The 27,624-nt window shown below is 48.7% G+C and overlaps 1 protein-coding gene across 1 annotated transcript in view; it reads right to left on the bottom strand.

Moving 5' to 3' along the window:
- Positions 1–948: 948 nt before the first annotated feature.
- The window catches only part of JPH3 (junctophilin 3), a 66,645-nt gene continuing 39,969 nt past the window's right edge, over positions 949–27,624 (bottom strand). The window contains exons 3-5 of the mRNA XM_056862205.1: positions 12,165–12,289; positions 7,535–8,442; positions 949–1,067 (exon numbers count right to left, since the gene is read on the bottom strand). Of these exons, the coding sequence (XP_056718183.1) occupies positions 987–1,067; positions 7,535–8,442; positions 12,165–12,289 (1,114 nt within the window). The 3' untranslated portion in view covers positions 949–986. The remainder of the gene's footprint in view (positions 1,068–7,534; positions 8,443–12,164; positions 12,290–27,624) is intronic.

Below are 27,624 nucleotides of genomic sequence, written 5' to 3'. Positions count from 1 at the left end.
TTTGGTCATCTTAGAAACATTTCCGGTCAGTTTTAACACATCCCAGAAATGCTGATTGTGAAAACTTGTTGCGCAAGACCTATAACTATCTGGAATAATAGGTATGGGTGTTCCCCCCCCCCCCACTTACCTGTGCCAAGACTGACCTTTTCCCACCCCTTATGACTGAGATTTTTGTACTGCCGGTGATTAGTGAAAACTAATTGGTTGTGTGAGAGCATCGGGAGAGCATTTTGGAACTTGTGGGCTTGTCTTGCGGTGGAAAGGGGGTGGGCTGGGGGGGGGTCTAGGTGTTTCTGTAACTTTTTAAATACTTCTGCTAGGGTGGATTTCTCTCATGTAGCGTTCAATTTTTGCGTCACCCGGTTGCGTTTTATTTGGGGTTTCTCCGTTTGGGTTTAGCCATCACAACGAAAGCCAATTCCTGGGGAGAGCCGATTCACACAGCCACGAGTGTGGGTGTTTCCTCAAGGGATAAGCATGTCGCTGGTCAGTAACAGCCATTCCACACACGCAAGCTATGCCCAAGACAGCCACGGGGTGGATCTTCCCTGCGGCTCCACCGAAAGAGGACCCTCCTTTCCCGACTCACGGTGCACCCACAAAACTATCTTCCCTCTATGGATTTTTTGCTGATGGATTTACGCGAGGTGCCTACCTCGTCCTGTCTGGGGTGGGGGGGACTGGAGTGGTTTCTCCATTCTGCCATGCCACACAGCGTAAGTGTTATACAAGCAAAGAATTTTGGCTAAAATCCAAAAAACATTACCCAGGAAAAAAAGGCATACTGTGAGTGAGACTCAATCTTTTGTTGTTCTTCTGTGAAAAGACTTGGAAGTTGTCGCAGGACAGTTCAGAAAAGACCGCACCGCTCCCTGGCGTGTGGTGTTCATCGCTCGCTTCGTAATCCCGCCCGTCCGTACACGTACAGGTGTATGTGTTGTGTGTGTGGAACTGTTAATTTTTGCAAACGAGACTGTCCCGAGTTAGATGAAAAAGTTAATAAACAAAAGGGCGACTCCGATGTTTAACAAGATCACCATGACTACCAGGATGGGAGCTGAACCCTGCGGGAGGAAAAGAGGAAAGGGGTTATCAAGTCGCCTTGGCTTTCCGCCTTCGGTAGAAGAAAGCCAACCGGGGTGAGCTCCGGGTACTGACTACGCCCAAAAGAACAGCCCACTGTGTCCGACCAGCGGTCCATCTAGTCCAGCATCCCATCTCACACAGGAGGCCAACCAGTTCCTCTGGAAGTCAACCACAGGGCATAGGTAGGCCTTCCCCTGATTTTGCCTCCTGGCACTGGGATTCAGAGGTTGACTGCCCCTGATTGTGCAGGTTCCCTTTAGGCATCAAGGCTAGTAGCCACTGATAGACCTCTCATCCATGAATCTGCCTAACTCCCTTTTAAGCCATACGTGGTCATGGTTATCCCAACCTATGTGGGCAGTGAACCCTACAATAATGACTTGTATAACAAAATGGATGGCATTTTCCTCCTTCCCCTGATGCAAGATGCTCTTCTGACATGAATCTGGCTGATCCCCTTTTAAATCCGCCCATGCCTGCGGCCACCACTGCCCCGGGGCCCCTGTTCACATGATCCATTGAACCCCTGGCAGTCCATGTTCTTTTGTTTGCCTATGCTGATTTTCAGCTGTCTTGCCAAGGGATTGTTGTTGTTGTTGTTATTAAACTTAAGGACACTTAAGTTTTCTTATTGTGGTTGGATCCAGGCCATTCTCTGTGAGTAGAGCTGCCAATCTCCAGGTGGTGGCTGGAGATCTCCTGGAATTACACCTGATCTCCAGGCGACAAAGATCAGTTCGCCTGGAGAAAACAGCCGCTTTGGAAGGTGGACTCTACGGCTTTATACCCTATTAAAGTCCGTCCCCAAACTCCATCCCCCCAAATCTCCAGGTATTTCCCAACCTGGAGCTGGCAACCCCATCTGTGAGCCATCCTTTGCCACGAACGTTTTAGCTTCCAGAATGGTAGGATTAGTTCTGTCTCACCCTTAACTATGAAAAAGGTAGTCACCACTTATGATAGCAGCTGCATGTACAGGTGAGTGCGCACAGGTGCATGCACCTATATGCATAAAAGACATGGAATTTTTTTTTTTTTTTGGTCCCTTGCAGAGATGTTATGTTACTCTGGCCCTTTGCTGGCTTCCTTCTCCTCCAGAAGCCGGGGAGAATTCAGTTCAGGTTTGGCCAGGGTCCTACTGCAGGCGAGGGAGATGCCTGCCTCCCAAGCTCAGAGAAGGTCTTTGCTGTTGCCGTAGCAACAAGATGAACGGGAGCTGGCCAACCAAAGAGAGAGAACTTCGCAGAGTCCACCTTTCTGCCGCCTTGCAAAAAAATCTACCTGGCAGCCAGGTGTTTGCTTTTGGCAGGTTTATACAAATCCCTTTCAAGATCAATCTACAAACCAGTTAAGCAGGCTTTAATCTAGCTTCAATGGCTTGGAATTCAGGGCTCTGAATAAAGGGAACGAGCTCTGATTACGTGGGCTTGAGATGCGGCGCACAGATGTGATTTGCACCGAAGAGTTGACACTGGGCGCTTTCCCCCTCCCCCTTCATCACTGATCCACCAGCCCAATAGTTTAACATGTGCACGGGTATTTGAACATGCAAAAGAAAAACAGGCCGACGAGGGAGAAGTCTTTGCAGATGTCTTTTAAAGGGAAAATGCCCTGAACACCCGGGAGGTGTTCTGAGATGGATTAAAACAGCACTGGCTATTTCAGATCTTCTCGGGTGTGCATTCATGCCAGGTAGTAATAGATCAGCAGCAGCACAGGTCATATTGAAGAAAGAAGGGTAAACCATTTCTCCCAACCTACAATCTTACATGTACAAGGTTGTGGGCTGCAGATCTGCCTGGGTTTTCAGAGAACCACCTGGTAGCTTAGCATGGCACATGGGCTAGCTTTACATGTGATCCCCATGTGTACAAGTGCAATTTTACTATAAAGGTTTTTCAAACTAGGGGAAGGGACACACATACACATGTAACGAAACACTGTTGTATTTTGCTGCACAGTTTTTTAATAGTTATAATTTGATTAAAGATTTCGGAATACAATTTTAGCTTTTTTGCTGCGGGCATTTATATTTCCATAATTAAAGTAACCTCTCCAGGAGCCGAGAGGTTCCCAGATCATAGCAAGGGTTATTGCTTAAAGCTCAGTTCCTTTGCAAGTTAATTCTAAAGGCCCTGCAAAACCAGCGCTCTTAGATAAAAGCAGAGCTTCTCCGAGACTTGTCAGTGTGGAGCAGTTGTTAGTCTGTTGGACTAGGGTCTGGGAGGCCCAGGTTCGAATCCCCACTCTGCACTGGAAGCTCGCTGGGTGACCATGGGTCAGTCTTACCCTTTCCACCTCACCTACCTCCCAGGGTTGTTGTGAGGATAAAATGGATCAGAGGAGAACAACCAAAGCTACTTTGGGTCCCCACTGAGGAGAAAGGTGGGGAATAAATGAAGTAAATAAACCAACACATTTATCATATAATTTGCTAAACCCAAGATGCTAGATTTTTTTCAGATCTAAGGTCTTGCAAAGTCACTTCACAGGAGATGCCCAATTTGGAATCCACTATTCATTTTTGAAGCAAACCAATATGAAGTGCATTAATATTTCTGGGTACTAGCATATATTTAACAGCATTATCAGAATGAAAGCAGGTCTCCTCAAGTGCGCACTACTGTGTGGCCCTGAAAGTTGCCCCACAACAGCATCTGCAATATTAAAGGAATCATTTATGGGATGTATCGCTGCCCCCCGTGTCTCAGTCTCACCTCTCTTTTTTCCAAATGGGAAAGCCAAACTCCTTAGCCTTTCATAGAACCATAGAGTTGGAAGGGACCACTAGGGTCATCTAGCCCAACCCCCTGCACAATGCAGGAAATCCACAACTACCTCCCTCCCCACACACCACCAGTGACTCATACTCCATGCCCGGAAGATGCCCAAGATGCCCTCCTTCTCATCATCTGCTTAAGGTCATAGAATCAGCATTGCTTTCCTCGTGGGGAGGGTGCCCCAACCCGTTAAACATTCACATACCCTTTTTTGTATGTTTTCCAGAGTTACAATATCCTTTATAAAATAGAGACCTGAATTGTACATGAGTTCATAGAATCATAGAGTTTAAGGGACCATCAGGGTCATCTAGTCCAACCCCCTGAACAATGCAGGAAACTTACAACTACCTCCCCCACACACCCCCAGTGCCCAGAAGATGGCCAAGTTCTCCAAGTGGGACCACACATGGTGCATTATGATACTGAACATTATTATTTTTCCATTATTTTATTTACGTTTGTCAAATGGCCATGCAAGGACTGGTCAACTTCCTTCCTAGACACCTCAAATTCTTGTTCACCTGCGGTCTTCCTGTTCAGCTGACTTCAGAGATCATGTTCAGAGTTTTGAGAATCTCCATAATTTACTTGGGGAAATGTAAAACTAAATGTGGGTGGTGACAGCCACCGTGTAAATGAGGACAAACCCTTCTGCAACATCAAAAGCCTTCTCAAATCAAAAGGGGTGTTTTACAAGGGTGCTGGCTGGGCTGAACATCACACCACCCATGGGGGGGGGTTGTATTTATCTACAGTTTGCCCCCCCCCCAAAAAGAGGAATCCTGGAAACCATTAGACTAAAAGCTATGTTTTCATCTCTCATGTGGTTTGTTCATCTGACAGCATCTGGGAATGCCTGTCTTACCTCCCCGCCACCATTCAATAAAGAGGCAGGATCATTGTAGGAAGAACCTAATCATACAAACAAAGACTGTGTGCTATTTACACAGCCCAAATAATGCACTTTCAATCCACTTTCACTGCACCTTAACGATAGTTTGCAAGTGGATTTTGCCGGTTCACACAGTAAAATCCACCTTCAAAGTGCATTGAAAGTGCATTATTTGGGCTGTGTAAATAGCACCTAATTCTGATCCACCAAACAGCAAACAAAGGCATCATGGCAGATGTAGTCTAAAGGGATGACGGGGACTAGTAATCCTAAAAACAGAGGCAGAGCCCTGCAGGATCAGGCTAAAAGTCCATCTAGTCCAGAAACCTGTTTTCTACAGTCACCAATCAGATACCTCTGGAAAATGCTACAGTTCTCCCCCTTGTTGCTGTTCTGCTTCTGGCACTCAGGCTATACTGTTCCTGAGACTGGAGGTTCCATTTAGCAACTTCTCCTCCACAATTCTATCAAAGTCTTTTTTAAAGCCACCTAATCTAGTACCTGGGAGTGAAGGAGGCATGGTATAGCCAATCTCATCAGATCTCGGCAGGTAAGCAGGATCGGCACTTGGATGGGAGACCACCAAGGAAAACTCTGCAGAGGAAGGCCATGGCAAACCACCTCTGCTTCTCACTTGCCTTGAAAGCCCCGTCCTGGGTTCGCCATAAGTCAGTTGCAACTTGATGGCTCTCATGTACATAATCTAGTTCCCACCTCCCCATTCTTTGGCAGTGAGAACCCTAAGTTCAAATACAAGAACACGGGACTATGAAAAAGAATCTAAAGGTGAGCAGCTCGATAAAGATGCAGATTGGGACGTAAGAACATAAGAAAGGCCCTGCTGGATCAGACCAAGGCCCATCAAGTCCAGCAGTCTGTTCACACAGTGGCCAACCAGGGACCACTAGGAAGCCCACAAAAAAGATGACTGCAGCAGCATTGTCCTGCCTGTGTTCCACAGCACCTAATAGAATAGGCAGGCTCCTTGGATACTGTAGGTGTGCATCATGACCAGTATTCATCTTGACTAGTAGCCATGGATAGCCCTCTCCTCCATGAGCATGTCCACTCCCCTCTTAAAGCTCTCCAAGCTGGCAGCCATCACCACATCCTGGGGCAGGGAGTTCCACCATTTAACTATGCATTGTGTGAAGAAATCTGTTTAGAATCTCTCACCCTCCAGCTTCAGCAGATGACCCCGCGTTCTGGTATTACGAGACCATGCATAATTTTATAGACCTCTATCATGTCTCGCCGTAACCGATTGGAGAGATGCTGTGTTGAACGGAGATGTGGGTTTTTGCTAGCCCACCCAAGCTGTTCCATGAACACACAAAATCAGGGAATCACATGGTGGGGGGAGTATTTCATGGGACCCTCGCACACCAGGTGAGACTGAAGGTGGCAGCCGTGAAATGTCCCACAATGCTCTGCAGCACACACAAAACCTTTTGGCGTTTGAAAGGTTGCTGCAGCGGCAGAGTGGGATGTGCCACAAGACAGCCGGCCCACCAGGTTTGGGCCCCAGAAGAAACAGGTCTGGGAGGCACCTGTGGCTTTTGCCAGGATGAGTCACCAGGAGTGACCCAGCACAGAAGGGGAACTGCGATGATCAAACCAGAGCCTTGGCTGGTGATGGGCTTGGCCAGCAGCGGGCTATTTTGAGAAGCGGCTGCCCCACATATCTGACCTCAGAGCTCCTCGGATTGCTCTGGGCAGGTCCAAAATAGACTTGTGTGTTCCTTTGTGGCAACCGCAGGCACGCTTGGAAGCCATGGGGGTGCTTCTGATCAAGAGATGGCGTTTGATCTGGAAGCCACCAGGCTTAGAATGGGGCTAGCAGGAGAAGCCACACTATCAACCATCCCAGGAAGTACAGATCTGGCCCTGGCAGCTCGATCTGCAACTTTCTCAGCAAAAGGCAAGATGTAGCAGGTCTACCAGGCCCTGATTAGTCTCCTAGGTGTGCACCAGTTTTGAGTCGGATCAGAGGAGCCCTGCTGGATCAGACCAGCGGTCCATCTAGTCTCAGGCAGAGTTTTACATTCAGGCAGAGGTCTTTCCCATCATCTACTTGCCTGGTTGCTTTATCTGGAGATGCAGGGGACTGAACCTGGGACCTTCTGCATGCCAAGTAGATGCTCTACCACTGAGCCACGGCCCCTCTCCATGGCTCTCCAGGGTCTCAGGCTGAGGTCTTTCCCATCACCTACTTGCCTGGTCCCTTTCACTGAAGATGCTGGGGATTGAACCTGGGACCTTCTGCACGCCTAGCAGATGCTCTACCACTGAACCAGGGTCTCAGATCAAGGTCTCTCCCATCACCTACTTGCCTGGTCTTTTTAACTGGAGATGCCGGGGATTGAACCTGGGACCTTCTGCATGCCAAGCAGATGCTCTACCTCTGAGCCACAGCCCCTCCCCGGGCTCAAAAGCTTATACCCCAAAAATCTTGTGGATCTCTACGAAGTTACTAGACTCGAATCTAGCTGCTCTCCTGCAGACCAACACGGCTACCCTTTGATATTATTATGTTGTTGCATTAATTGCAGTTTTACTGCTGCTATTACTGGGGGGTGGTTGTTAGCATTTCGTCCCTAATTGTTCTAATGGTTTATTGGTCGTTAAGCGTTTTATTCGTTGGCCACGGATGTTGGAAGCTGCCTGGGGGATGTCGGAAGCTCTCCGAGAGCCTGGGATACACGCATTTCACATTAAGCCCCTTCCCCCACTTCCAAGCAGTTATTCAGGAAAGGGGTTCTCTACTTACTGCACCGGATTTCAGCTCGTCCCCATTCTCCTCTTCTGGTTCTAGTGCAACAGGTGAGGATTTCTGTGGCGGGGAGCACGTTAAGTCCCACCTCAGTAGCCGGGGTTCACCTTTGTCCCCCAGCCGCAGACTTTCCAGCTTCTGCACCGTCGGCTCGGCCGAAGAGGCTGGCCGGAAGTTCTCTTTGTTCTGGGCCTTCGACCTCAGTCTCTGCATCCCAAAGCCGCGCTCTTCCCCGTGCTGGTCCTCGGCCAGGCTCCTGCCGGGCCCCGTTTTGCTATAGTGTCTTTTTTGGGAGTGCATTTCTTGCATATAAGAATCCATCCTCATGAGCGGCTTCATCTCCATCTCGTAGTTGCTCAGCTTCTCCTCCTCCAGCTCCAGGAGCTTGTTCCCCCCCGAGCCGTGGTGGTGAGGGCGGTGGTGAGTCCATGAGACCGTGGCGGGAGGGTCCGTCCACCTCTCCCGCGGCTTGTGGTTCGAGGCCGCGTGCTTGTGCCCGCCGCTTCGACCCCGGTACTCTTCGGAGGAGCTCGATTGGCTGCTGCGTAAGCCCCCGCCTCTCACGCCACGTGCCCCGCCCTCCTTGTCTTCACCCCAGCTGTTGGGGCGCAGGTAGTCCCCGCCCCGCCCTTCCAGCAGCATCTGGATCTCCCCGCCCCGCTCTTCGTCCATGCAGACCTGCCGGGAGAAGTGGGTGCTCTTGTTCCGACAGGAAGGGCCCAGAGGCGGGGTGGAGGTGGGGCTGGCGGGGAAGCTCTGCAGGGGGCTGTCGTCGGGGGTCAGGTCCGAAGGGGTCGTGCCTTTCCGGTAGAGCTCGGGGCTCTCTTGCTGAAGGGGCGTCCCCGTCGACAGGACCTCGATGTCATCGCTGGAATTCCGGCGCTTCGGCCTCTGGCACTCGAGGCCTGCTTCGAAAAGGAAAAACAACAACACAAATAAATAAGAAAAGGAAAAACAACAACACAAATAAATAAGAGAGAGAAAGAGAAGCGCAAAAGAACGACATTAGGAAGAATTTTCTAACAGTCAGTGGAATAGGCTTCCTCGGGAGGTGGTGAGCGCTCCTTCCCTGGAGGTTTTGAAGCAGAGGCTAGATGGCCATCTGTCAGCAATGCTGATCCTATGACCTTAGGCAGTTCATGAGAGGGAGGGCACCTTGGCCATCTTCTGGGCATGGAGTAGGGGTCACTGGGTGTGTGTGTGGGGGAGGTAGTTTGGAATTTCCTGCATTGTGAAGTGGGTTGGACTAGATGACCCTGGCGGTCCCTTCCGACTATGATTCTATGATTTTGTGCTGAAAGTAACTGTCTGGGTGAACAAGCTCCTTGTCAGCGTTTACACCTTTTCCTGCAAATTCTTCAGGCCAGCAAATACCTTTGTAATCACGCAATGACTTGGTTACTTCAGATCAAGATTTGAAATTCAGCCCCCATCTTCACCGAAGATGGACTGAAAATCTTTTGGCAATCCTGTCCCCCTCCCCCAGAAGTTGGAATATTTGTGAACATTCTGTGCCATCACCCCAGATCAGACAAGTGGAGTCAGGAGCTTTGCCACTACCCAGCAATATAGCAATTTAGGTGTTAGCATTTCCTTGTCTTTTTAAACACCTGAGCTGCCGCTTCCTGCCTTCCCTCTCTTTTTGCCTCTAATCTTGTGTAAGGATAAACCCCATTAATTCCAACTGAATCTATGCAGGCACAATTGTGCATCGATTCCCTGTCCTTGTAAGGGCCGCCACGCTATTGACTGATTTTGACAGACAAGTTTGCCACCTGAGGAGCTGGGGTGTCTAATGCAGCTAGGCCTCTAGTCCTTGTCTGCTCGTTTTCTTGTTCACTGAGCCTTTCTTAGCTGGCAGTTGAGTATTTTTTCCCAACACGTGCAAAATGCAGTGTGCAGCTTCTCCTAAATGTGAAGTTATTGTGTAAACAGAATGCTTCTGCCAAGCCTAGGAACTAATTAAAAATGCATTAGGTAAAATTTTTAAAAGAGAGTATTTTTGAGATTATTTTAAAGGTGGCCCCTTGGTACTTGGAGATGCATGAACCATCAGTTGGAGATGCATGAACCATCAGGAGTTCTGGAGATCCAGTACTGGATCACCAGTAAGCCAGATGTATGGATGGCATCTTCTTTAAAAAAACGTCCATATAAATGGAGGCAAACTGTTCCCCAATGGGGAAGAAGAAGGGGGCTCATTAGTGCCAGGCACCCTCATACCTTGTGGCAGTGAGTTCCAGAGGTATTCACATCATAGTTGGATCTGTTGTCATGAGGCTTGTTTTAAAAAGGACGGTATTTGGATTGCATGTGTGTTTCATCAGGGATTATACAGACGTCTAATCCAGCATTGGGGAGGGGCTGTGGCTCAGGGGTAGAGCCTCTGCTTGGCCTGCAGAAGCTCCCAGGTTCAGTCCCCGGCATCTCCACTTAAAGGGAGTAGGCAGGTAGGTGATATGAAATACCTCCACCTGAGACCCTGCAGTGCCACTGCCGGTCAGAGTAGACAATACTGACTTTGATGGACCGAGGGTCTGATTCCGTAGAAGGCAGCTTCATGTGTGTTCATCATTGACAAATGATATTGTCAGCTTTCTCTGAGTGAAACTGGAAGCATTGTCAAGCTTCTGGTTTTTGATGATGGGATGAAATGCAGAAATCTGTATGAGCTCACTCTTCCTGGATTGCTGGGTAATCTTGGTGGGGGCGTGGGGGGAATCTCTGCCTTACTATTAGCTGGAGACGCAGAAGTAGTAAGCTGAGATGTCAGCACGGCTCAGATTGTTTGCAAAATTGTGTGCCACCCTTAAAAACCAAATGCACAGTAGCTCTCTTGCGTCACCTTCGCGGGGGAAAAGAAAGCAACTGTGTGTGGGGGAGAGGTCCTCAAAGGACAAGGAATGAACAATATGAATCATCGCTTGTCAGATTCACAATAACTGAAACTAACAGAGATGAGCAAACCCCAACTTAAAACGTTTATATCCTCAAAATGCATGGTATGGAGAGAGTGGACAGGGAGAAGCTTTTCTCCCTCTCATAATACTAGAATGAGAGGTCATCTGCTGAAGCTGGAGGGTGAGAGATTCAAAACAGATAAAAGGAAGTATTTCTTCACACAAGGCATAGTTAAATTGTGGAACTCCCTGCCCCAGGATGTGGTGATGGCTGCCAACTTGGAAGGTTTCCATGTCTACTAGTAAAAATGAATACTAGTCATGATGCATACCTATTCTCTCCAGTATCAGAGGAGCATGCCTACTAGGCACTGTGGAACACAGGCAGGATGCTGCTGCTGCAGTCGTCTTGCTTGTGGGCTTCCTGGAGGCACCTGGTCGGCCACCGTGTGAACAGACTGCTGGACTTGATGGGCTTTGGTCTGATCCAGCAGGGCTTTTCTTATGTTCCCATATTCTTATGTTTATGTAAATAACGTCTTATGTAAATAACGTCTTCTAACTTTACTTTAATGATATTGTTCACATGGCCAATTCGGCCCTGAGCAAGGTCACACTGGGATCAAAATAAAAAGGAAGAAAAAGAGAACTATCTGAATAGCCCATAAGGAAATTAGTATTTTTTAATCTTAATTGACTGGGAAAGAAATTTGGCAAATGCCAATGCAATATTAAAATCCACCCCTGCTAAAATAACCCTCAGATTATACAGTTTAGAGGCAGAATCCCAAATAAAAGGCTTTAACGTCTTTAAAAGGCTTTAACGTCTTCTAACAAGGGCACCAGAACGTTGTACTGCAATTGCCGTAGCCATTAATTAGTATGTTGCTTAACAATTGTGACTCAGACTTGCTTCTTTTCTGTCATCCCACCTGGTACCTTCTGCTCTGCCTAGAAGGACACACACTCATACAAACACATTCCCAGGGCAAACACTAGCCCAGGGATCCCCAGCATGGCGTTCATGGGCAGCATGGCGCTTGCTGACAACTTTCCGGGCACCCACCGAGTATTTTTAAAGAGTGGGTGGGGCTGTTAACCAGCAGGGCTTCTGACTGGCCACTGGAGATGCGACTGGCTGTGCAGGGAAAATAAGCGAGAATTCAGCCAGGCCTTATGTTTGAAACCCCTGCCCTACAGGGTCACCACAAGTCAGCTGAGACTTGACGGCGCTTTCCACCACTCTACAATGTGCATGTTTTTTTTAAAAATCCAAATTGTGCATCACGGGAGCCTGAATTCAGTGCCCACAAATGCTTAATTCTGTGCCTGGGACAAATGGGGAAAATAAGATTAAGGGTGTGCGCGGCTGAAACGTGATGATGGAATTCCTTGCTGGCACAGTCCAGAGAAGCATATGTTATCCCTGGAGAGCAAGCTCTGATCTCAATGGTGTAAAACAGCACCAAGTTAGTAGAGGACAGTGACCCTTGAGGGCAGGTGGGAGACTACTAGGTCCAAAGGAGACAGAACATCAGTCCTAAAGGAGTACTGTTCCGTCAGGATTTCCTCCAGGCTAGAATGCTTTGCTCTGTCCCCAGGCATGCCTGCTGCATTTGCACACAGAGACACTGAGAAAGAGAGAGAGAGGGAGAGAGAGAAAGAGAAAAGGAGAGAGAGGATGAAGTCATCCGCTGGCCCAGACAGGCGGCCCGGCTCACACTGACCGTTTTCCCTGTGCTGGAAGGATGGCGAGAACTCTTTGGCAGTGATTCTGGCAATCCGAGCTTCCTCCTGAGCTTTCTGTGCAGCGGTCACCGCGGCTTCCGCCTTTGCCCGGGAATGGGATGTCCTGCAAGAGAACGAGAGAGACAAAATGGGTCATTGTGCTTAGCCAGCGTCATTCCAGGATCTACACACCGCTTGGCTGGAATCTGCGGCTCTGCACCCATCCCACTGGTGGCCTGCAAGCATCCCACTGGTGGTCCTTTTCTTCACAGGATCCAGTGCACGACCTCCACATTTGTGGTGCAGTTTAGGAGGAAAGAGCCAGGTGCAGGAACAATACGAAGCAAGCATGGGCGGTCACTGGGGTTGCCAGGTGGCTTGGCTTGGCGGGCAATTGCCTGCCAATCCATCAGCCGGCTCAAAGTGAGGATCACACTTGCGGCTGCGTGTGAAGCGATTGCATCCCTTCTGGGTTTACCCTGGAAGCGCCACATCATGACAGGACGCTTTAGCACTCAACATTTGGGGGGTTTCAGTGCTAAGGCATCCCATCATGGTGTTTCCGGGGTAAGCCCGGAAGTGATGTAATCATGTCATGCGCAGCTGCACGCATGGGATCGTTGCCCCAGCCCAAAAACCTCCCGCCGGAGGAGAGGGGAGCCCTGGCAACCCCAGCAGCCCCCCTGTCCCCCACAAGGGTCAACACATTCCCTGCCCTTAATACAGCCTGTTTTTAAACAAGTGTGTCTCCCTGGCTTCGCTGATAGCGCCGCTGTAACTTAGAGATCTGTGGAGCGTGGCAAGAAGGCCGTTTGGCATCACAGATGCAAAATGGTCTAATAATCATTCCTATTTCTCAGAGAATCCTGGGAGCTGTAGTTCTGGGCCAAACGACCAAGGCACGTGTGGGTTAATTGGGACTGGGACTGCGGCGCATGGAAGGAGAGGGCTCATTTATCTCACCTGAAATGGCCCCGAGGAGGGGCACAATTTGTCCTGCTGGTGAATAAATATGTTACAGCGAAGCACAGAAGTGTCCCTTCCCTTGCTGTGTTGTTCTCACAACACAGTAGGACCAAGTTTTTTGTGATGTCCCAAGGATGGGAGGCGCTTAGGGTTGCCAGGTCCCTCTTCGCCACCAGCAGGAGGTTTTTGGAGCAGAGCCTGAGGAGGGGAGGGGAGGGACTTCAACGCCATGGAGTCCAATTGCCAAAGTGGCCTTTTTCTCCAGGGGAACTGATCTCTATCAGCTGGAGATCACTTGTAATAGCAGGAGATCTCCAGCTAGTACCTGGAGATTGGCAACCCTAGAGAAGCTGGTTCTAGGTTCCACAGGCTACTGGCTTTGTGATCCCCTGAGCTGGATTGCTGGGGTGGGGAGCAGAGATTCCTGCCTGCTGGGGCCTGGTTTTCTGTATATCCGGCCCCTAAGGTTGCCAACCTCTAGGTGGTAGCTGGAGATCTCCTTGGGATTACAACTGCTTGGCAGGCAACAGAGACCAGTTCACCTGGGGGAAATGGTCACTTTGGAAGGTGGAATCTATGGCATTATACCCCATTGAAGTCCCTCACCTTTCCAAACTCTGCCCTCCACAGGCTCCACCCCCAAAATATCCAGGTGTTTCCTGAGTTGGAGTTGGCAACCTTACCAGCCCCTCGAAAACAGGGTTGACTCTGATCCAATTTATCCTCACAACAACCCTGTGAGGTAGTGAGGCTGAGAGGGTGAGACTGGCCCAGGTCACCCAGCGAGCTTCCAGTGCAGCGTGGGGATTTGAACCTGGGTCTCCCTGATCCTCGTCCGAAACTCTAACCACTACACCACACTGGCTCAAAAGGCCTGTCTGTAAGATTGTCTCGGCAGGAAAGTCTTATTTGGTGTGACTGTTCCTGACATGTCAGAAGGCTCTTGGGGCAGAAGGCGCCGCCCGAGAGAAGAGTGGAAGATGATGGTTGACACACATTGTGTCAAAAAATGCAAGAGTCAGCCCCCACCCCCAGTAAATGCAAGCCCTCCCATTCAGCGCTTGCAAATTGTGTTTGCCGCACCAGGAACTTAGCAGCTGTCTGCTTTCATATAGGTTCCCTGCACAGAACGTGCCTTAGCTCATCTTCCTAATTCCCTTGCTAATTGCGAAGTTTTATTTGTCTTTTCAAGCAGGCTCTCCAGCACGACGAGCGTGTGCTGCCTAATCGCTTTTCACCTGCTTCGCGTGGCCTCCAAGCTGTCTGCTTCTGTGTGGCCAAAGCCAAAGAAAGCAGATGCTGGCAAGATGCTGGCACAGTTTGTGCCGCAGTCTCCAGTAGTGGAACAAAACTGCCACCCAGTTCCCCTCTCATACGTCCTACGGTGTCCCTCCCTCCCTTCCTCCTTCTCTTCCTTCCTTCCTTCTCTTCCTTCCTTCCCTCCTTCCAGGAGGTTGGCAGGGGCCGGGGCTCAGTGGTAGAGCCTCTGCTTGGCATGCAGAAAGTCCCAGGTTCAATCCCCGGCATCTCCAGTTGAAAGAACCAGGCAGTAGGTGATGTGAAAAACTTCAGCTTGAGACCCTGGAAAGCTGCTGCCGGTCAGAGTAGACAATACTGACCATGATGGACCAAGGGTCTGGTTCAGTATAAGGCAGCTTCATGTGTTCAGCATGTGCTTTCTTCTCGTGTGTCAATCCCACGAGGAATTTAAGAGGGGCCTTTTGTTTGCAGGACACTTTTAGGCATTTTGCAGGACAAGAGCAGCAACTGGTGCGTGTTCAGTTGCTAGGGGTTCCTGGGGAACTCCTGCAATTAAAGCTGATTTCCACACTACATAGATCAGTTCCCCTGGAGAAAATGGCAACTTCACAGGGTAGACTCTATGGCATCACATCCCTGATGAGCTTCTTCCCCTCCCCAAATTCTGCCCTCCCCAGACTCCACCCCCAAATCTCCAGGAATTTCCCAACCAGGAGTTGGCATCCCTATCTGTTGTTCGTTTTGCACAGCCAATGATTCTTTACAACGAGGAGGGCTTAATAAAATACATGCCTGCCAAGTAATATTAATGAATGATGATTGCTATGGATTTGTAACAACATGATACCCTCTCCTTATTGCAAGTGAGAAGTGGTATTAAAGGCACCCGGGTGTAGCGGTATATATGGCTGGATTTCATTGTGATTGCTTCACACTTGGCTCGAATGCAGCAGTTTTCGGGGCCTCCTAGGGCTTAGTCGGTGGTCCAGCAACAGTTAACGAAGCAAGGAGCTCTCAGCAAAAGCTGATGAATGTCCCCCTGCCAAAATAACCCGTCCCCCAGTCTTGCTGGAGCATTATCAAAATAAGATGTTAATCTCTTCCTTGGATATAAACATCACACTAATAGCAACAGCTGCCTCCGGGAGGTTATTATTTCTGTCGAGCGATAGAAGCAACTTTCCCCTACGCACAAGCCCTAACTCGGGAGGCCCAAAGTACTGGTTCGTGGTGGGAAGAAAAACCTGCCCGCTCCCGGTATTCTTTATTCCTAACTGCAGCTACAGACCCCTCTTAGCATGGGGTGGAGGAGGAGGAGGGAGAAGAAGGAGGAGAAGGAAGAGGAAGAGGAGAAGAAGAAGAGGAGGTGGTGGAGGTGGTGGGCGTGGCGGTTTTGATATGCCGACTTTCTCTACCACTTGAGGAAGAATCAAACCAGTTTACAATCACCTTCCCTTCCCCTCTTCACAACAGACACCCTGTGAGGTAGGTGGGGCTGAGAGTGTGTGACTAGCCCAAGGTCACCCAGCTGGCTTCATGTGTAAGAGCGGGGAAACCCAGTTTACCAGATTAGCCTCCGTCACTCATGTGGAGGAGCAGGGAATCAAACACGGTTCTCCAGATTAGAGTCTGCCGCTCCAAACCACAGCTCTTAACCACTACACCACGATGGTTCTCAAGAAAAGGCTGAGAAAGATGGATTTCAGCAACTGTTCATGCACACAGTATGGGTTCCCAGGTCTGGGGGCCCCTGGGCAGAGAGTGCCCAGGGCCCCTCTTCTGCCCATCATCAGGCCCTCTCATGCCTCTCTTTCCACCCACCCACCTGTGTCCCCCCCCCCCGACTATACATCCTTCCCCTGCTAACAAGACCTCCCACGGCCTGCACTCCAAGCTGTGGCTCAGTTTGTAGAGCATCTGCTTGGCATGCAGAAGATCCCAGGTTCAACCCTCGGCATCTCCAGTTAAAGGGACTAGGCAGGTTGGTGATGTGAAGGACCTCTGCCTGAGACCCTGGAGAGCCGCTGCCGATCTGACAATACTGACTTGGATGGACCAAGGGGGGGTCTGATGCAGTATAAGGCAGCTTTATGTGTTCGTGTTCATGTGCCCTTTCTCCGACAGCACCAGCCAGTGTGCACAACACTCACATGCAGTTCCCCATCAAAACTGGAAAGCTGGGAGCATGGGTGGTACATAGGGTTGCCAACCCCGCCCTCCTCAAGCTCCGCCCCCAAAATATCCAGGTATTTCCCAACCCGGAGCTGGCAAACTTAGTGGTACAACATGGGAGGTATAGCATGGGCAAATGGACAGGTGGCAGGACAGGTGCACAGGTCGGAGGAGTCAGTAAAAAGGGGACACACCAGAAGCCCTGGGCCCCAGCAGCTGCCCCACCTGAGGGTATACTGACGCCGGCCCTGCATGCACAGACACACACAAACTGTGTCCACCCTCGCCTTAAAAGCACAATTGAATGTCCCTGACAGGCGCTAGACTGGTTCAGAGTGATACTTCTATTTCTGCCTTGGAATTATTAGCATGACTTGGGACTGCAGGGTAATTTTTCAGGGGGGTTGTTGGAAAGGGGGAAATTGACTGCGTTAAGATGGGGACGAAAACGTTCATAAATTAATTGGTGCAGCTAACTAATTAGTAACAGATTTAAAATGTGAAATTTTTAATAAAGGCGCCTGCTCTTTTAAGAGGGATCTGGCTCTGGCAACAGTGCTGGGAAAGAGATACAGGCATCTGCATTTAAGGCATTGCAGCATCTCTAGGTAAGAGCCAGTGTTTGGGTATGTGGAACAAATATTTATTTCGTTGATTCATTTGTACCCCACCTTTCTCCCCAATGAGGACCCAAAGTGGAATTCCATCATTCTTCTCTCCTCCTAACCTACCTCCCGCCAACTTTGCTCAGTTTCCAAGTTCTGAGGAGACCGGGCTAGCCTGGGCATGATAAGAACACAAATAAGAAAATAAAAAACCGGGATGGATTAATCCAGTAGAAGCATTTATGAAGAGGGGGACACAATTAAATTTAGATATGGATATTTATAGAGAAATTATGGACTTTAAAGAAGGAGAATGGGTTCTAAGAAGTAGAGAAGTACTTAAAATTAAAGACTGGTTTATGTATTATAAACTAAAAGATATATTTAATAAAGATAAGTTAGTTGGATTTAATAAACAAAATCTAAATTAGAAAATATATTAATTAGGGGAAACAAAGGACTGATAGGTAGGATATATTATTATTAACTGAAGTAAACTTAGAGCAAGAAAGGATTAAACCAGTAATGGTGAAATGGATGAAAGAGCTAGGATATAATATTGATTTGGAGATATGGGAAAATTTATGGAAGAAAGCATTTAAGTTTACAATCACTAATCAAATTAGAGAGAACCTATATAAAATGTTTTATAGATGTTATATATAAAGAATACACACAGAGAAAAAACAAAGCAAAAGAAACCGGGAAGGGCATAGGGTTGCCAACCTCCAGGTAGTGACTGGAGATTTCCTGCTATCACAACTGATCTCCAGCTGACAGAGATCAGTTCACCTGGAGAAGCACAGCCGCTCTGGCAATTGGACACTATGGCATTGAAGTCCCTCCCCTCCCCAAACCCCGCCCTCCTCAGGCTTCGACCCCAAAACTGCCTGCCAGTGGCAAAGAGGGACCTGGCAATCCTAGAGGGGAGACTTCTGATAGCCAAGCAGGTCATGCCATGTGTAATACAGCTCTGGAAAATGAGTGGTATTTCAGACACCTTTTGCAATATATAACATGGCATTGGGACAGAGGGAATGAGGAATGGGCCACTGTTCAAACCCGCTGTTGGGCACTTGCAAACCTGGGGCTGGCTTAAAATAGCTCTGAAAATGTAGATGTTGGTTGTTCCTAACTGGATCCTCTAAAGAGAGAGGCAAAATTAATCTGCTTGTTTAGAAATACTACTTCTTCACACATGCACACGCACAAACAGCCCTTGTTTCTGAACAAATGTAACAAAAGAGAGGGATCTTCACAGAGGAATCACTAAAATTCAGTACCGTCTGTGTAAAGTTGTCAACTGTGCCCGCTTGAGGTGGATTTGTAATGCATTATTTCTGTAACATCTCAACCTTCCTTCAGAAAGCTCAAAGCAACTTACTGGGAGATCTAAGCAGCCCCCTCGGTCTGTCCCTCATCATTTGTCCCCAAAACACCTGTCAGCACAAGGTTTTGGGAAGGGGCTTAGGATATGATACAGGTTTGAAAGTCAAAAAATGCTCCTGCTTCAGCTTCCTTTGCAGCAAGACGCACATGCTGGGAAACACCAGGGATGGAAGGAAGACGTCTTTCTTTTATTTATCCCACCGTGATGCTTCAAAAGCGCTCAGGGAGGGCGAAGACAAGTATAACACAGTAACATGAATGTCAGAGTAAAATGAAGGGAAGAACATGTTGTGAGTCATTTTGGGTCCCCGTTGGGAGAAAAAGTGGGGTGTAAATATCTAAACAAATAAATAAAATGATGAAATGGAAAAACAACATGACAGTAGTAAAACAGCAGCAGGTATATTCCCTCCAATCAATCAATCAATCAATCCTTCCTTCCTTCCTTCCTTCCTTCCTTCCTTCCTTCCTTCCTTCCTTCCTGTAGTGCTGTTCTTGTTTGGGGCAGGTACTTTACAATCTAGCTCCCAAAAACAGAAGACAGGGCAGAATGACAGGCCAGGACCCCACATACCCATGCATTGTAAGTAGAGTTGCCAACCTCCAGGTCCTGTGGTAAACAAAGGTTAGCGTGCTGTAGGATACTCAGCAAACTAGAAACAGCACTTCACAAGCTAGACATAATGATTATAAAGTAGTGGTATTTAATAACATATCCACCACTGATAGTATATAGGCAAAAACATGTGTTGTTAATTATTGCCTTAAAAGTAACACCAAAGAGAGGACTATGCCTTGTTACAAACAAATAACAGTATTATAGGTAAGTCCATGAAAGGGGGTGCCAACCTCCCTTTCTTCCACAGATATGCCTCTTGAGAGTAGCAATTCAGTAGTGCAGTTGTTCTCAACAGAAGCCCGGTGATCTTTCTGTTTCAGCGATTAATGCCTTCTTCAGGGACCAACGCTGGCTGTTATTAACATTCTCTGCGTTACCTATAATACTGTTATTTGTTTGTAACAAGGCATAGTCCTCTCTTTGGTGTTACTTTTAAGGCAATAATTAACAACACATGTTTTTGCCTATATACTATCAGTGGTGGATATGTTATTAAATACCACTACTTTATAATCATTATGTCTAGCTTGTGAAGTGCTGTTTCTAGTTTGCTGAACCTCCAGGTCCTAGCTGGAGATCTCCAGCTATTACAACTGATCTCCAGCCGATAGAGACCAGTTCCCCTGGAGAAAATGGCCACTTGGGCAATTGGACTCCATGCATTGAAGTCCCTCCCCAAACTCCAACCTCCTCAGGCTCCGCCCCCAAAATCTCCCGCTGGTGGCAAAGAAGGACCTGGCAACCCTAATTGTAAGGGAATACCAGCAGAAGTGATCCCGAGATAAACCAAGATGTGTGGACAGAAGGCTGTGAACTTTGGCTCGAGATACTGGAGCAGAAGAAGGAACTGACTGCGCAGAACAAATGCACCTGGGGGGAGAGAGAAAAGAAATATGCCCCTCCCCAAGTTCACAAGAGATGCCCCATAGCATAGACGGCCTCTGGGCTCCGGCTGCCATTAACACAACCGGCCAAGAGGCAGCTCTGGACCGCCCAGCCTTCCTTTCCGAAGCATCTATGGATGATGTCAGGCAGTTGCCATAGAGACTGGTCCCTTGCCTCCAGGAGAGAAGAGGCAACAGGTGCCGAAGAGCTTTCTAGAGCCAAATCTACAAAGTCATCTGTTTTTTCCTGGAGAGCTGGCTGGGAAATGAAAGAAAGCAAGGGGGAGGGGAGAGAAACTTGGGAGGAGCACCGCCCGGCCTCCAGGGAATCCTTCCTCGTTGAGATCTGCTCAGCTTAGGTTGTCGAATGCATGACATTTGGAGGGGGCAAATGGAAGCCCTGATGGAGCAGGGATGTTAAATCGACCGTTCCACTAAAGGGAGCAGAGGACATTTGGGGAGGGAGTGGGAAGCAAGACATATGAGGCTACCCTCCCCAAAGGGTATTGGATAGCCGGCAAAACCCCCCACAAATGGAGGAAAGGGTCTCACTGCGCAGACATAACCGGGTGTGGGGAAAGCACCAGGGGACCCTTCGCCTGCCCTTGGCACCCCTGCTGCTCTCAGGTTGTGTCTGGAAAGCATCGATTGGGACAGGAGCTCCGTTGTCCACAGGCTCTTGCCGGAGAATGCAGGCAGGGACTGAATTATTAATCGCCACTGCAGACTCTCCGGCTTCTCTCTGCAGCCTGAAGCCAGAGACTGTACAGGGAGAAGGGAAGGGAAGGGAAAGCACAGACTCCATCACCAGGGATTTCAGCGCTGGCTTGCAACGGAGGAGGAAGAAGAGGTTTCGGCAGAAAGGTTCCCCATCCCGGGCTTCAAAAATGAACAAAATTTCCCCGTCGACACAGAGGTACTCTTCCGTGGCCTCTTCTGCGTCTGCCCACCCTGTAGAGTGTGCATGCGTGCCACAGCTCTCTGGCTTCGGACTTGCCTAACACCCTGGGGAAAAGGATTCCCTACTGATTCACATCCTCTGGCCCTGATCCAACAGGTCTCCTCTGAGCTATCAGAGCCCTGTTGAAAGATCACGCAAAGAGATTTGGGAGGAGTTGGAGCCCCAACGCCTCCTTAAAGGAAACCAACAGCTATGCTTGTTCTGAAATATGTGCTTGCATCTATGATTCGTACCCAGACTCTGTAAGAAGAGTGCAAAAGTGCTTTGCCTCAAGGTTCATTCAGCCAATAATCCTTCTAGCCCTCTCATGGTCACATCCTGATCTTATTCCTCTTCTCTGTAGGGTTGCCCATCTCCAGGCACTAGCTGGAGATCTCCTGCTATTACAACTGATTTCCAGCCGATAGAGATCAGTTCCCCTGGAGAAAACAGCTGCTTTGGCATTGGACTCTATGGCATTGAAGTCCCTTTCCTCCCCAAACTCCGCCCTCCTCAGGCTCCGCCCCAAAAACCTCCCACCGGTGGCGAAGAGGGACCTGGCAACCCTACTTCTCTCCATTGATCCAGGGTTTGTAGAACTTAAAAGTGGATGCCCTGCTTTCTTGCACAGGGTCTGGCAACATGGCAGGGAAGTCAGTTTATAAGGAAGGAAGTGCTAACAGAGAGCCAGCATGGTGTAGTGGTTAAGAGCGGTGGTTTGGAGCGGTGGGCTCTGATCTGGAGAACCGGGTTTGATTCCACACTTTTCCACATGAAGCCAGCTGGGTGACCTTGGGCAAGATACAGTTCTATTAAGAGCTCTCTCGGCCCCACCTACCTCCCAGGGTGTCTGTTGTGGGGAGGGGAAGGAAAGGTGACTGTAAGCCAGTTTGAGTCTTCCTTAAGTGGTAGAGAAAGTCGGCATATAAAGACCAACTCCTCCTCCTCCTCACTGAATCTCTCTGGCAGATTTCATTCTGGGAAGGTTCTGCAGTCCTTCAGCCAGTACATGAACTGGGGTGTAGGTCAGATCTCCAGTGGCCAATCAAAGCCCTGCTGGTCAGAAGCTCACCTGGCTCCACCCACTTAAAAAACACACTTGGCAGGTGCTAGGAAAGGTGTTGGTGTGCGCCATGGTACCCATGAGAAACATGTTGGCGACCCTGGTTCTACGCAATATCCAGAGGCTGGTGACCTCTCCACACACACATATCCCATCATTCCCCAGGGACTCTCCAATGGACAGTCATACTGATGTACACTTGACAGTAACAGGTCCACACAGCAGAGCAGAAGGAAAGGGGTGTGAACATACAGCAGCTTTCAGAGGGAGTGGGGTAGTTATTGTGCAGCCAGTGGTGCATCAAAAATTCAGAGGGGCAATGTGGTAAAGTCCTCTTAAGTTCTTGTACCACCTCAGAATGCACGCAGAAAGAAGGGTACAAGAAGAAGAAGAGAAGAGTTGTTTTTTTATATGCCGACTTTCTCTAATACTTAAAGAAGAATCAAACCAGCTTACAACTACCTTCTCTTCCCCTCCCCACAACAGACACCCTGGGAGATAGGTGGGGCTGAGAGAGCTGTGACTAACCCCAGGTCACCCAGCTGGCTTCATGTGTACAGGTGGGGAAACAAATCCAGTTCACCAAATTAGCCTCTGCTGCTCATGTGGAGGAGCGGGGAATCAAACCCGCTTCTCCAGATCAGAGTCCACCGCTCCAAACCACCGCTCTCAACCACTACACCATGCTGGCTCTCAGAAACATTCATAATCTTACACACCGATAGTGGGAATGGACATCTTGACCTAAGTGGATGATAGTGACAGCATACAAGAGGACAGCTCGATTCGAGTCCAGGAGCACCTAAGTGACCAGCAAGATTTTCAGGGTATGAGCTTTCGAGAGTCAGAGCTCCCTTTGTCAACGTTGACTCTCAAAACCTTATACCTTGTTGGTCTTTAAAGTGCTAGTGAACTTGAATCTAGCTTTTCTAACCCAGACAAACACATGCGCGAGGGATTGTGCAACCGGCCAAGGCCGCCGCCTGTCGTTTAGGCCTCCGAGAACATGACAGGAGTTATCTCGGCTTTGTTTGTTATTTATTTGTGCGCCCGCCTCCCCCATCTCTTTCTTATCTGCCTTGATACACTTCACCCCTCTCTCCTCACCCGGTCCCTATCTGCACCGAAGACTCCCGATCGGTGATTTATGAAAGCGGTAATAGAATGTCAGAACTCGGGAGCGAACTATTAGCCACAGCAATTAACTCTCTGTGGAGAGGTTCCAAATTACCTGCTTGTCACAGATAAGTCTGACTTCCCCGTTAGCGCAGCACGATTCCCTGCCCACCCTCTGGAACAAGGGCTTTAGCCGGATCCCTAATTAAGAGAGGGGAAGCAGCTAATTCGACCTCTGGCGGGATGCGATCCAAAGAGGAAAACACACCTGCTCCGGTGGCACTCTGCAGCCAGACAGAAAGCAAGCACTGAGAATAGCAAGTGGAACGATCTTGCCTTTCGGGTGCCAAGTGACTTGCAGGGGCCGGGCTTAATTGATGCCAGGGCCGTATGGGAGGGAGCCGAGGCTGCATGCAAAACAGGCTGGCTTCCAGAGGCCTTTGATTTTACAGGACTGTTCCTGAGTCAACAGCGTCATGCCCCGGCGGAATAGAATGCAAGTATACCAGGCGCTATCGGAGAGTGCCTGTGACCTCATGGATGAGGAGCAACAGAGTTGGCACCCACCCACCCCACCTTGTACCATGTTTGGAGCTCTTTGTGAAAAGGGAGCTGGTCGTTGAACTGAAATGGACAAGGTAAAGCTTAGAAAAGCAGGTTTTAGGGCCAAGTCCTTACGCATGACCTTGAGGTTACAGGCACCATTTATTTACGTAAAACATTTATCAGCTGCCTTTCCAGCTGTGGAACTCAAGGTAGCTTGTGTGTGTGTGTTAAGTGCCATTAAGTCACTCCCGACTCATGGCGACCCTATGAATCAAAGTCCTCCAAAATGTCCTATCTTTGACAGCCTTGCTCAGGTCTTGCAAACTGAGGGCTGTGGCTTCCTCTACTGAGTCCATCCCTCTCTTGTTGGGTCTTCCTCTTTCTCCTGCTGCCCTCAACTTTTCCTAGCATGATTGTCTTTTCCAGTGACTCTTGTCTTCTCATAATGTGGCCAAAGTATAACAGCCTCATTTTAGTCATTTTAGCTTCTAGGGTCAGTTCAGGCTTAATTTGATCTAGAATCCACTGATTTGTTTTTTTGGTAGCTTACAATGTAAATAAAACAACAAAGATTAAAAAATCACACATAGAAGACCACAATTTAAAATCTCAGCAAAGACTGCCAATGAAAGAAAGCTAAATTGGTCCAGTGCAGCCCTAAATCAAAGTCTTCAACTGTCTTTTAAAGAACAAAAGTGAGGGGGCCGTGTGCACCTCCTTGGGGTTGGTCCATGATTATGGGGCTGCCACTGAAAGGGCCCTGCTTTGGTTGTTGGCACAGTCAAGAGGGTCTCTCCCTGTGGCCTTAATTCCTGGGCAGGAACATACAGGAGAAGATGGTCCTTCAGATACCCAGGTCCCAAGCCATGTAGGGCTTTAAAGGACAAAACCAGCACCTTGAATTAGGCTCAGGAGAGGATCGATAGCCACTGTAGTATTGGGGTCACATGGTCCCGGTATCTGGCCCCAACCAGCCGTCTAACCGCAGCATTCTGCTGTAGCTGCAGCTTCCAAACACTCTTTAAGGGTAGCCCCAAGGAGAGTGCATTGCAGTAGTCCATTCTATATGTAACTAAGTATGAAAGTGCAATCCATTGAGTGCAATCCATTTCCACTCCTCCTGTAGGAGATGGTGAGGGGTCTGGAGACGAAGTCCTATGAGGAAAGGCTGAAGGAGCTGGATATGTTTAGCCTAAAGAGGAGAAGACTGAGAGGGGATATGATAACCATGTTCAAGTACTTGAGGGGCTGTCATATAGAGGATGGTGCCGACTTGTTTTCTGTTGCCCCAGAAGGTCAGACCAGAACCAACGGGGTGACATTAAATCAAAAGAGTTAACATCTAAACAGTAGGAAGAATTTTCTAACAGTTACAGCGGTTTCTCAGTGGAACAGGCTTCCTCAGGAGGTGGTAAGTGCTTCTTCCCTGGAGGTTTTTAAGAAGAGGCTAGATGGCCATCTGTCAGCAATGCTGATTCTATGACCTTAAGCAGATGATGAGAAGGAGGGCATCTTGGCCATCTTCTGGGCATGGAGTAGGGGTCACTGGGGGTGGGGTGGGGGAGGTAGTTGTGAATTTCCTGCATTGTGCAGGGGGTTGGACTAGATGACCCCTGGCGGTCCCTTCTAACTCTATGATTCTATGATTCTCTGCAGGCTGAAAATGCCTCTCTTTAAGTGCAGGCCCCACCCCCTGAACCCAAAGCGCCTTCCTGTGGCTGTGTGGGAGACGCATGCTTTGAACCTGTCACCTGGGCACGGCGTTCTGCCCCGCTGCCTTCTGTGCCATTCATGCAACAATTTAAATTAGGATACAGCTGAGTTCCCATCCAAGTCCTCAGGACCACAGGCTCCTACAGCCTATTTTCATTCACAAAATAAGATTAGGGCAGATAAATATTTAATCTTCCAATTTTTAAAATGTGAAAGATCAGAGCTTCATTTTTTTGGGGGGGGGGGAAGTCATAATGGTACAAAAAAAGAAAGGGAGAAAAAAGAAAAATGCTGAAGTCCTGAAGTGCATCACGGGTTCCTGACTTTTTCTTATTACTCCAGATTGCTTCTAAAATTCTGGAGAAAGAAAGAAATTAAATGTGAATGAAAGAGGAGTAGGTGTAACCTGGTGAGACGATAGGTTTCTAAACCTGGCTGTGGATTGCTCACGGTAACCCAGGTTTGCGTTTCCACTGAAATGTGCGGAAGCTGATGTAACCGACAGAGATTATGTCATAGGTGGTCCGGACTGTTCAGGACCCCCCCCCCCAACATTTTTCACAGAAATTGATATTTGCTGCATAAGTAGCACTATTTCCTCCTTCTGGCTACCATATGTGCAGGTATGCAGAATTGTTGGTTGTATGCTCGATGTGTGCTTTAAAATGAGAGTCAGCCAATATACAAAACGATTTAGTATCTATTTAGTCCATCTGTATCACACTCCCTTCCTCCAGGCCCCTAAGAGCAATGTACGTGGTTCTTTTGTTCCCCTTTGACCCTCACAACAACCCTGTGAGGTAGGCTAGGCTGAGAAAATAGTGACTGGCCCAAGGTCACCCAGCAAGAAGAAGAAGAGTTGGTTTTTATATGTCGACTTTCTCTACCATTTAAGGAAGAATCAAACCGGCTTACAATCTCCTTCCCCACAACAGACACCCTGTGAGGTAGGTGGGGTTGAGAAAGCTCTAAGAGAACTGTGACTAGCCCAAGGTCACCCAGCTGGCTTCATGTGGAGGTGTGGGGAAACCAACCCGGTTCACCAGATTAGTGTCCACCACTTGTGTGGAGGAGTGGGGAATCAACACCGGTTTTCCAGATCAGAGTCCACTGCTCCAAACCACCATTCTTAACCACTACATCACACTGGCAAGCTTCTATGGCAGAATGGGGATTCGAACCTGGGTCTCCCAAATCCTAGTCTGACACCTACCACTAATCAGGAAGAAGTCAGGGCCACACCAGCAGTAGCAAACAGAAGAAAAGAATCAAGGTGCTGAATAAATCTTTTATTGTTACTTCCTGGCTAATTTGTTGATCCCTCCCCTGCACTAATCGTGGGTAGTGAAAAACATTAAACATAAACCCATTCTTACACTACGTATGTGCACAACTTAAGCATATGTTTAGTGTAAGGTTTCCACAGATATGAAGGGCCCCGAGTCAACTGTTTTTCACTTTTCAGTGCTGGCAGCTCTGCTGCGCACAGCCCCTGTACTGACCTGGGTGATTTATGTTATTTACAGATTGCAACTTAATTAACATCTGGAGCCTGAATTGCATCTCCAACCATCTGTCACCTCTAATGGAACACTATCAAGGGCATTGGGCAAGTGGCGGATGAAGACAAGGCAGGCAGGAAAAACGAGGGCCAGGAAATATCTTGAGCTGGGGGCAGAAAACCACTGAGAAGAGCTGCCTGCAATCCAAGGTCTTTTCTTGCCCTATTACAAGATATTGGATCTTCATCAAGGAGAAGAGGGAGGAACAGGAGAAAGAATATCAGCAGCATCTGCCCATCTGTGGATTCATGGGTTGAGTTTTTTGCACGTTTGGGAAAGGGGCCATAGCGCCAACTGACTCTGTGCCAGAATAAAAAAATGGGCCCAGGATGCAGAAGAGCTTTTAAAAGGCTTGGTGTCCAGCACAAAGTTGAAGGATGGCTGACCTGGGCCCTTCATTCCACCTGTTCCTCCAAAGAGTGCTGGGTGGCCACACAGCATTCCTCTCCCCCTATTTCACCCGCATTATAACAAGCAGCTCAAGATGAGCATCATGTCAGGGTAGGGTTGCCAGGTCTCTCTTTGCCACCGGCGGGAGGTTTTGGGGGCAAAGCCTGAGGAGGGCAGGGTTTGGGAAGTGGGGGGGACTTCAATGCCATACAGTCCAATTGCCAAAGCGGCCAT

This window comes from Euleptes europaea, chromosome 17 (genome assembly GCF_029931775.1).
Source record: "Euleptes europaea isolate rEulEur1 chromosome 17, rEulEur1.hap1, whole genome shotgun sequence".
Taxonomy (NCBI): Eukaryota; Metazoa; Chordata; class Lepidosauria; order Squamata; family Sphaerodactylidae; genus Euleptes; species Euleptes europaea.
The sequence above is the reverse complement of the archived record's forward strand: the minus strand, read 5'-3'. Positions and strand labels throughout refer to the sequence as shown.